Source organism: Salvia hispanica, chromosome 5 (assembly GCF_029641045.1).
Source record: "Salvia hispanica isolate PSC_SH4W2 chromosome 5, Shi_PSC_v1, whole genome shotgun sequence".
Taxonomy (NCBI): Eukaryota; Viridiplantae; Streptophyta; class Magnoliopsida; order Lamiales; family Lamiaceae; genus Salvia; species Salvia hispanica.
In genome coordinates, this window is record NC_142696.1 from 4,762,747 (window position 1) to 4,774,127 (window position 11,381).

General features: G+C 39.3%; 2 protein-coding genes across 2 annotated transcripts; one reads left to right on the forward strand and one right to left on the reverse strand.

Moving 5' to 3' along the window:
* Positions 1 to 2,529: 2,529 nt before the first annotated feature.
* On the forward strand, positions 2,530 to 5,320 carry OPT3 (oligopeptide transporter). The gene is made up of 4 exons (XM_048087177.2): positions 2,530 to 3,115; positions 3,325 to 3,894; positions 3,977 to 4,232; positions 4,307 to 5,320. Exons 1-4 carry the CDS (start codon positions 2,535 to 2,537, stop codon positions 5,105 to 5,107), a joined length of 2,208 nt encoding a protein of 735 aa, XP_047943134.1. The 5' UTR covers positions 2,530 to 2,534; the 3' UTR covers positions 5,108 to 5,320.
* A 238-nt stretch (positions 5,321 to 5,558) lies between these two features.
* LOC125190579 (SNF1-related protein kinase regulatory subunit beta-2) lies at positions 5,559 to 8,219 on the reverse strand. Its single transcript, XM_048087909.2, has 4 exons — positions 7,804 to 8,219; positions 7,235 to 7,413; positions 6,988 to 7,150; positions 5,559 to 6,022 (listed from the first exon to the last, which is right to left on the reverse strand). The coding sequence occupies exons 1-4, from the start codon at positions 7,966 to 7,968 to the stop codon at positions 5,696 to 5,698; spliced, it is 834 nt and encodes a 277-aa protein (XP_047943866.1). The 5' UTR covers positions 7,969 to 8,219; the 3' UTR covers positions 5,559 to 5,695.
* Positions 8,220 to 11,381: the final 3,162 nt, after the last annotated feature.

The window sequence follows — 11,381 nt, forward strand, 5'->3', positions numbered from 1 at the left end:
TCTGTGGGGCGTCATTGAAATATTCGGTGATTAGTATCTTCGAAACCCTAGTCCCGAAGACTGCCAGGATCTGATGCAGACGCACGGGGAGAAGCATGGGTTCCCGTGGATGTTGGGCAGCATAGATTGTATGCATTGGGAGTGGAAGAACTGTCCCGCCGCCTGGAAAGGGTTCTACACGACTGGCTACAAGGGAAAGAATCCCACAATGATCCTCGAAGCCGTAGCTGATTACCGGTTGTGGATTTGACATGCCTATTTTGAGGTAGCCGGGTCGAACAACAACCACAATGTCCTCAACTCGTCGCTCTTTTTCAACGAGCAGTACCAGGGCGTCGGTCCGACCATTAGTTTTGTCACCAACGGCAACCAACATGATATGGGCTACTACTTGGCGGATGGGATATACCCTAGGTGGCAGCCCGTCTTTGTGAAGACGATCAGATGCACAGCTGATGAAAGGAAGGCCTACTTTGCGGAATGGCAGGAGTCGGCGCGCAAGGACGTGGAGCGGGCATTTGGTGTGCTCCAGGCTCGATGGGCAGCAGTTAGGGGTCCAACGTGTTTGTGGCATGTCGAGTGCATTGCTAATATAAAGTACGCATGTATTATCATGCAAAACATGATAGTCGAAGATGAAGGTGTACAACTGACTAGTTGGGCCAATGACGATGCTGATGCAGTCGGTCCAAGCCACGGCGTTGCCACCCCCAACGTGCGAATGGGGGTACCTCACGATGAAGTCGGCCGCCTCAAGGCACATACCGACATGCGCCAAGTGGATGCTCATATTCAACTTCAAAAGGATTTAATTGAAGAGTTGTGGGCGCGGAGGACTGCACGGCGATAGATTTTTTTTTAATTTTAATTATGTAATTTTTTTTTTGGATGTACTTTTTTTAATTTATATTAAATTATTGCATTTTTCCGTATCTGTGTCGTAAATTTAATTCCGTATTTTGCGTGATTGTAATTTATTTGTTTTTTTAAATTTTGCTAGCCTATGACTAGGCTATTGCTTGTCCAGTTTCTTGTCCTGGTGATATGACAGGAGGGGTTTCTTGTCCTAATAATGTAGCAGGAGGAGTTTTTGGCTAGGCTATTGCTGGCCTAAAGCCATTGGAGATATTATCTGAGAATTTGAAGTTGAATTGATATTAATAATCCTATTAAAATTCACAATTAAATCCAGGAAAAAAAAGGAAGAAATGAATCAACATTTAATGCTCAGTGGACTTTTTTGAAGCACCTCATTTTGAAGCACCTCATATCCTACTAATGTTTCCAATTAAATCTCGAAACCGAAAATCATTATGATAAACTTTGAAAGTCCAACAAAAAAGATTCAAAAAAGGGAAAGTGAAGTGGCGGATGAGCAATATGTGAGGTTTAAACCAGCCACGCGATGAACACAAGCTCTACGCACGAATTCAGACGGCAATAGTTACTAAATCTGCTGGTTTACTGAAGATCGCACTAACGGCGTCAAACAATCCGGCAGTTTGCTCATGTACACCACGGACTATTAGTCCTACGTGGCGCTTCCCCATTGGGTCCCACATAGATTCCATGAATCAGAGCGTGTCGGAACCAAAAAAAACACGAGCGCTCTCCACTTCAAAAGTATCAAACCTTCCGCCACTACCATTAATGGCTCATTTAATTACACTTATCACTTGATAACACTAATCATTTTAATCATTAAATTACAAATATATTTGGTCATATTATTGTCAAATATCTTTTCACATAGAATTAATTCACTTAATATCCTCCTATATATGATCATTGGAGATATGGACTGTCACTGACACTTTCTTTTCACACATTTTTCCTTCTAATAAATCATAACGTGCATTTTTTGATAAATCTCAAATAATTCATTTTAAAAAATCATTAGATAAGAATTTAACAGACACATAATTTTCGGCGAATTTACGTAAACACTTCATCTGTTATATTAATGACATAAATAATTATAGTATATCCCAGAAAAAATAGCTAGAGTCTTACATTCATGCCTTGTTTTAGTTCTGTTAACAAAATAGGAGTACATATATAAGGATAAAAATATAAACGTAGTTACCTTCATATGGAATTATATACTATAGTAGTATTATTTTTTGTAAAATCCCGGAAACTCGTGAACTAAGAAGTCTAAAAACCATAGTCATAACTGGTAGTGAATGGTCATAAAATAAGAGTAATTCATGATTAGAAGCTCAAACTAGCTTCTGAATTTGCTCACTTCACAAATAACTCATGACGTTGTTGTCAATGGCTTGATAATATACCAGCCAATTATGATTTTGCAGTAAAAGTGAAATAATGAAAATGACTACTTTTATCTTTACTTATCTTTAAGTAGTACAGTAACTATTTTAATTAATAAAATTAATTAAATCCTATAACAACCAAATCTAAAAGTGTATATTTAATGGACCCGTCTGACCCTTCAATATTGGCCTATATATATACTCCATATCTCAGTATAAACACAAATATATCAGAAGCCAATACCATAAAAGCCATCAATGGTGACCGATTCCGCCACCAACGCCAATGGCAATGAGGCAGAGAGATGCTCCGTGGAGGAGGTGGCGCTGGTGGTCCCGGAGACCGACGACCCGACTCTCCCGGTGATGACATTCCGTGCATGGGTGCTGGGCGTCTCCTCCTGCGCACTCCTCATATTCTTCAATACCTTCTTCATCTACCGAACTCAGCCACTCTCCATCTCCGCCATCCTCATGCAGATTGCGGTGCTCCCCCTCGGGAAGTTCATGGCCGCCACTCTCCCGAACAAGGAGTACACTCTGCTCGGGAGGTGGCGTTTCAGCCTCAACCCGGGCCCCTTCAACATAAAGGAGCATGTCATTATCACGGTTATAGCCAATTGCGGTGTCTCTCAGGGCGGTGGCGACGCCTACTCCATTGGCGCCGTTACTGTCATGAAGGGCTATTACAAGCAGACACTGAATTTCCTCTGTGCTCTTTTGATAGTCTTGACCACTCAGATGGTGGGATATGGATGGGCTGGGATGCTCAGGAAATACTTGGTAGATCCAGTTGAGATGTGGTGGCCTTCCAATGTTGCCCAAGTTTCCTTGTTTAGGTAACAAAACATGTTTCTTTGATTAATGTTGCCCAAGTTTCCTTGTTTAGGTAACAAAACATGTTTCTTTGATTCATTTCTCTTTCAATTTATCAGCTTTCATTCTTCATCACAAAAACAGCTGACTAAATGGAGAAATTCACGTTACGAATCTTGCTTTTTCGCTATGTTGTGTGTCTCCTGAGCTTGAATTCGACCATTTGTAACAGGGCCCTACACGAGAGGGAGTCTAAGTCGATGGGGATGACGAGGATGCGATTTTTCCTAATCTGCATGGCAGCAAGTTTCATCTACTACTTATTCCCGGGATACCTGTTTCAGATCCTGACATTCTTCTCTTGGGTGTGTTGGGTGTGGCCTCGCAGCATCACTGCTCAGCAGATTGGCTCGGGTTACCATGGCCTGGGTGTGGGTGCATTCACCCTCGACTGGGCTGGGATTTCGGCCTACCATGGCAGTCCATTGGTGACACCCTTTTCCTCTATCCTGAATGTCATGGTTGGCTTCATCATGTTCATATATGTCATTGTCCCCGTCTGTTACTGGAAGTTCAATACCTTTGATGCGCGCAAGTTCCCTATATTTTCGAACCAGCTGTTTACTTCGAGTGGGCATAAATATGATACTACTAAGATCTTGACCCCACAGTTTGATCTAAATATATCTGCCTATGAAAAGTATAGCAAGCTCTACCTTAGCCCTCTGTTTGCCCTCTCGATTGGATCAGGATTCGCGAGGTTCACAGCCACACTCACCCATGTAGCGCTGTTTCATGGCAGGTTCGGTTGCAACTCATTGGTGATGCATATATTGATGTCTTTGTTGATGGTTTCATAACTAGAGGTGTTTTGTGTTGGGCAGTGATATCTGGAAGCAAAGTAAAGCTGCAGTGAAGAACGCGAAAGCGGACATTCATACAAAGCTGATGCAAAGCTACAAGCAAGTTCCTCAGTGGTGGTTCATGGTCCTACTAGTTGGCAGCATCGTGTTATCTTTATTGTTGTCGTTTGTCTGGAAAGATGTCGTGCAGCTTCCCTGGTGGGGGATGCTCTTCGCGTTCGCCTTGGCTTGGGTCGTCACCCTCCCCATTGGAGTCATTCAAGCCACCACAAACCAGGTAAAGAAAGATTTAATCAGAACCTTGCACTCTATTATCCTCAACTAACTTTGTTTTTTATCAAATGATTGCAGCAACCTGGATACGACATAATCGCGCAGTTCATCATCGGATACATCCTTCCAGGAAAACCCATTGCAAATCTGCTATTCAAGATATACGGACGAATCAGCACAGTCCATGCTCTCTCCTTCCTCGCGGATCTCAAACTCGGCCACTACATGAAGATCCCACCACGGAGCATGTTCTGGGCTCAGCTGGTTGGAACACTAGTTTCCGGGACGGTGAACCTGGGAGTTGCATGGTGGATGTTGGAAAACATTGAAAACATCTGTGATATCGAGTCATTGCACCCGGAGAGCCCATGGACGTGCCCCAAGTTCCGTGTAACCTTTGATGCGTCGGTGATCTGGGGTCTGATTGGGCCCGAGAGGCTTTTCGGAGCAGGAGGCCTGTATCGGAACCTGGTGTGGTTGTTCCTGGTTGGAGCAGTGTTGCCAGTACCGGTATGGTTGTTGAGCAAAATGTACCCAAATAACAAGTGGATACCCCTCATTAACATTCCGGTCATCTCCTACGGTTTTGCCGGAATGCCACCAGCCACGCCCACCAACATCGCTAGCTGGATCCTGACGGGCACCATATTCAACTACTTCGTCTTCAAATATAGAAGAACGTGGTGGCAACGTTACAACTACGTTTTATCAGCTGCACTAGATGCCGGGACGGCTTTCATGGGGGTTCTCTTGTTTTTCGCACTGCAAAATGGGGGCAAGAATGTCAAGTGGTGGGGGTCGGAGCCCGACCACTGCCCGCTCGCTTCCTGCCCAACCGCGCCGGGAATTATTGTCCCTGGCTGCCCTGTTTTCCGTTGAAGTATATAGCAACTTTGGAACAAATTGCTATAGTCAGTTCTTAATATGGATGATAATATACTCGTTAATTTATTTTTCTACAAGTTGCTTCGGCCTTTCTTTGTAATACTGCCTTATAAACCAAATGTCCCAATGAAATACTACTCCCAAGTTTTGTTCCAATACGACCACGAAGCTGAATGCGACTACTTGGAAATATGATTCTGTTCTTTATTTTTGAGTTAATATATCTTTTTCAAATTTGATTGTAGCAGATATATTAGTGATGAGAATTGTTATGAATTAGAGTCAAGAAAGAGGCTTTTCATTCCACTCGTACACTGAGAAGTTTGTAATCTATGAAAAGTACACAAGTGCGGAAATTGGATCATATTTTTTCCTTCCAGAATTAACTCCACAGCAATACCAAGCAAAGAAGATAGATTGCAAGTGAGAAACAAAGCTCAAGTAATTGCACGTGAAAATAGATTTTTAAATATTCCTCGTATGGCTATTTTTTCAATCCAACATAAGCAATTTACCGACATGTATCTCTGATTGTTATCAAGTACATTGAGAAATCAAGGCTTAAAGATATGGCACAAATCTTTACCTCTGTATGGACTTGTAAAGTACCACCGTAACGTATTTGGAAAGGAAGCGATTTGTAGAACCTAGTGCCACGACAGATGGGCGGTTCCTATCTCTATGCATGTAAAGATGGTTTAGCACTACATGCTGCGGTCTCGAGTAAGGAGGCGGAATCTCCATCTGGGGTGATGGTGCATTCAATAATGTCAAATTTAGATGTGGTGGAACCATTGGTGGTTCCTTTCCAAAATCCTCTTGACCAAGTTGAGTATTGTTATAGCTAGAGTCTGGTGATTGAGGCGGTTCAAAACCAGAAATGCTATCGATATCTTCTGGAACATAATCCTGAAGCATGAGTTAGAAGAGTCAATAAGCATTGCAGCCACGCATATTTCCAAAACAATCGATAACATATGTAGAGATGTCCTGAGGGTCCTCTGGAAATCATTGATTCTTCATTATGTTTCAAGTTGCCACAGTTTCTATGCAAGAATAACAGCAGCAACAAAAACCGTAACAACCCAACAATTTAATAGTCATAATTAAAAATTGTTCCATGACTAAATCCTCTCACAGTTGAAAAGCAGTCTGGCATTACATCATACTACATTCTTACTTTGAGAAACTAGATATTAGCCTGCATATCAATAGTCAAGCACATTTATATTGACTTTAGTTTTTCCAGATATGCAAACTGATCATATATCAGATTTAATCTTCTAGACAAACTTATTCGACAAGCCAGACAAACGTGTTTTATACTATTGAGAGTGGAATTCCTAGGGGGTGTTCGGTTGGCAAAACTAAATCTCATGATTAAATATGTATCCCCCACAACTTAATCCTAGATGGATAGTCTCATAATAATTAGTCATAGCCTCTCCCCTCTAACTAAAATAATCCCACAACTTAATCCTAGATGGATAGTCTCATGATATTAGTGATGGCAACCGGACGCCACCCTAGAGTATTAATTTAGTCATACTCATGACAATGATGTGGTTTTACACATTCATTACCAAGACAATTGATCCAACAAACTTTCAATATCATTGTGCCCATCAACTTATAATATATAACTATCATGTGTGACCCAAAACAAGCAAACATAGAAAAGAAAGAGAAAACATAGAAAAGAAAGAGAAAAGCATCAGGGATTTAAAGCCTTTTAGCCTGCTCACCCACAGTGCTAGAGAGTAACAACAAAATAAAGTAACTTGTACTTCTTCCCTATTCTAAGAACAAATATAGAGGTAATAGCTTTCATGTAGAGCAAAATGACAGTATTTAAAGGATTAAATAAATGTTACCTGCAGATCTAAAACGTTATAAGTATTTCCTGAATCATCCTGCTCGCAAGGCAGATCTAGGGAATGCCTCCATTGTCCATCTACGAGAAACCTGTACTGGTAAACTCCCGATGGAAGTACCTTCATGATGGTGAAGTCTTTCCCCGATCTTTGCAAAGGCTTCCTGTCGAAGACGATCTAAAATGTGTTCTTTATTGAAGAACTAATCAAGTAAATAGATTCAAGAACTAAATAGAAAAGCAATAACCTTGACTTCCAGCCATCCCATGACCCCTCCACAAAGACTTCCTTGCCTCCGTAGCTCCATGTAATCATAGTTGGAATGCCTTGCTCATTATACAGATCCTCATAACCTGAGCTAGTCTGCATCCATGAAGGACTAGGGATGTTCAGCTCATCAGGTCTTTGCAGAGGAACCACTGGCATCTGAATTTAATCAAGATAGCATAAGATATTTGTAGCAAAAAATCCATGTGAACTTTCCATACCATACCATCCAATTAAACGAATAGTGCCCTACTGAATTAAACAACCTATACAGTTCCCCCTTGTAAGAACTTGGATCCCCTTGTAAGAACTTGGATCTAGTGCAGGTAATGCAACAGTCATTCATGCACACACCAAAATTATAGAACAATCCGAAATACCACTGAATACTACACATTCCACCTAAACCTAAACCCAAAAAATACAATCTTCACACAATCAATCTAATGAAATAAAGAAGAAATCCCCAACGCATTGAATCACAAGAATCGTAAAAACAAGGCAATTTTTGTGGATAATCTAAAAGGGAAAGAAATCAAGAGAATTGACCTGAGGTCTGAACATGAGAGGCGACTGAGAAGCCCTAGGACTAGAAGGGGGAGAGTGGGCGTGCACCCCATCCTGATCGGCCATGCTAACCTGCGCGGTGGCGGAGTCCTCGACGACGGATTGGGTGTCGCTGCCGCTCTCCTCCCTCCCATTGGCATTCCCCATGGCAATTAGGGAGGAATAAGAGCCCTGGATGTGAGAGAATCCAGAGCTACGGATTCCTGCTCAATGTAGTGTGGGGAGCATGGCCGAAACAGGAAAAAAGGAAAAGGGCAAATGGAGGAGTGTTGGTCCGATTTTAGGATTGAATTGATTGGGGATTTTTGAGGAAATTGGTTTGTTGATTGACGATGAATTGGGTGTTAAGAGTGGTTTAGGATTGAAGATTAAAAGTAAGTGGGATTGAATGTTGAGTTTGGAAGTATGTTGGTAATGGTGATGGCCTGATGGGTTTAATATGGCGAATAATGTGGTGGGGATAACCTGTGGGCCCTACGTTTCCCTTTTCTACCAGGTTTATATACGAATATATTTATTCTAATCGTCATTAAACCTGAAATATATAAAAATGAAAATATACGTGCTTAAGTTTTTGTTTCTTCCTTGTAAGTCCAAATCCAAAAAGAAAATTCATAAATATATTGCTATATTAAAAATTTTGTGAAATTTGTCAAATTTGTTGAAATCTAAAGTGTAGAGATCAATCAATACGGAGTAGTATATTTTAACTAGATGGTAGCAAAAGATATAAATTTGTGAAAGTCAATAATAAATATGCTCTGAGTATAGGAAACGATTAGATAGTCTAAGATAACTAAGCTATGATAGGCTTTAAATACAAATGAATCAAGATAATGATTTAATTGGTGTTGTTTGGTTGATAAGTTGAAAAATGAGATAAAATTAAATACTAATTGGAGTGCTACTGATAGACTAGAGATTGCTTAGTAGATAAAATAACATTTTTATCCTTTGAATTTATATAATTAATTTATATTTTTAATTTTTAATTATCATTAAAAAGCTAAAAGTAAGTGAGGTGTTACGGACATAATGTGAAATGACATTTTTGTTATTGTGCAATGTATAAATTTGTTCATGACACTTTAAAAAGTAAAATAAATTATCAAAATTTTGAAATATATAATTAAAATGAAAAATTACTTTCTCTAAGTTCCTTGAGCTATATTCTATTTTAGATTATCACAAGCTAATTAAACTATTTCTTTTTATGACTAAAAACAAAATATCAAATATTAGTTACTTTATTCTCTCATAATTTACTCTTTCTCTTCTATCACACTTTATTTTCTCTCGGTCATTATTTTATCTTTATTTAACTCAATAAGTACAACTTTCTTAAAATGTAAGTAACATGAAACTAAGGAGTACATAATTGAAATTAGGGATGTCAATTGGGCTAACCCGCTCGGGTTCGGGCCAACCCATTCGGGTTGTCGGGCTATTTGGGTGCGGGTTATTCGGGCCGTGGATATTTCGGGTTATAGATTTTTGGCCCTAACCCTAACTCTTCGGGTTTCGAGCTAACCCACGGGCTATTTGGATCAGAAGTGATCTTATTGGTTTCTTTCTATCCAATTCAATATTCTAACTTATAAAAAAAAACAGATTGTCGTAAATTGAAATATTATCAAAGTGATCAAGAGAAGGAAAATAATAGCTATTCAAAATTGAAACAAAACACATAAACATATTGCTCAATTAGTAGCACGTGTGAATCTGAATACAATTAAATGGAAATCATGCATTTCAAAAGGAGTTAAATAACGTTCTTAATTGTTACCCAAAAAATTAAATTCTAAGAAGAAAAGATAGTACATATAATTGTATGCCAAAAAATAAATTGTATGGAGTTTAATGTGATTATATGAGTACATATTATGATATTAGTATACTCTATATTTCATATAACCCTAAATTTTAATTTGAGAAGGAAGACATAATTACCATATATAGTTCATATGTCATATATATTTCATATATATAAGAATATAAACCCTAAATTTGATAATATTTTTTTTCAATGCTCAACCCATGGGCTAACCCGCAACCCATCCGGGCCAGCCCGCATAACTCGCAGACCCAAACGGGTCAGCCCGTGTAGCCCGGTTATGTATTTGGGTTACAATTTTCCAGCCCTAACCCTATGGTTTTATCGGATTATTTGGGTCGACCCACGGGTTTCGGGCTAGATTGACATCCCTAATTGAAATTAAAAAAGATACCCATTCAAATTAAAAATAGATTATTTTTCCATTAAGTGGGCAAGCCCAAATTTGTTTTAATGAAATAAAAACTGGTAAATCCAACGAAAAGGTCTAGTCACAACTGACCCAATGGGCTAACAATAACCAAAGTCATGGCTGAAATGAGCCCACACTAGGCCCAGTATATTCTGTTGAAGAGTAAAATGCCGAAAATAAAATACTATTGCAGAAAGTAAAAGACGGGGAGAACTTTAAAAACTACATTTGAATAATTTGGGTTAATTCTCTCCATGGTTACACAACCTTTTATAGGCTCTAATTCTAGTTATACATGGAAAATATATTCCAATTCCATAAATATCTCCTTGATTTGATTTTCCATAATCTTTAATTGATTTCCTTCATTATTTTTGTTATAACTTCATCTCTTGTCTTCTTGTTCTCCAATTAATTGATTTCTTTATTCCAACACTCCCTCTCAAGTTGAGTATCGAGTTTTTCGACACTTAACTTGCACGATCTTTGGTTTGATAAATAGTTTATACTTGTATTTAAGAGTTCTTCAATTTCCAATGACAGTTTATGCTCGTATTATAGAGCTTCTTCAATTCATCATTGATAATTTATACTCGTATCAAGGAGTTACTTTTTCTTCATTGAAAGTTTAAACTCGTTTCAAGGAACTTCTTCTAGGCTCTTATCAAGGAACTCTTCAATTTTTTGTTGGTAGTTTTAACTCGTATCAAGGAGCTTGTCTAAACAGTTTTAACTCATGTTCGGGAGCTTGTTTAAACAGTTTTTACTCATATTTAGGAGCTATCTTAGGTAGTTTTAGCTAGTATCCCGCAACCATCTTTAATAGTTTTAACTCATATCGAGGAGCCATCTTAGATAGTTTTAACTCGTATCCAGGAGCATTTTAGACAGTTTTTACTCTTGTCGAAGAGCTCATTCAGACGTTTTGACTCTTGCCGAGGAGCTAAATCATCTTTGGACTGAGTTTAATTTGCAGCCCAAGACTAATTTTGGGGAACCATTCTCGACCCATTCCAACTCAAATTATGAGCCCATTATTTTCATTTTTTTCTTCTTCTTGGCGACAACCTGTTCAACGACGCCAATTCCACCGAGTATTTGTCGAACTCCGCCCAACACTTTTGATTGACTCCTCCCTTTGCATGGAGGCATCTTTTCCAGCTCTTTTCGTTTGCAACGATGGTAATCACTGGGATGTCCCATTCACATTGGTTATGGATGTGGCTTCAATAGCTCCCAATTCTACCACCAGCTGTCATTTTCGCATCAGCCACAATGCGGCTTCTCCTCTTTCTTCTCCGGTGGTCGTTCCAC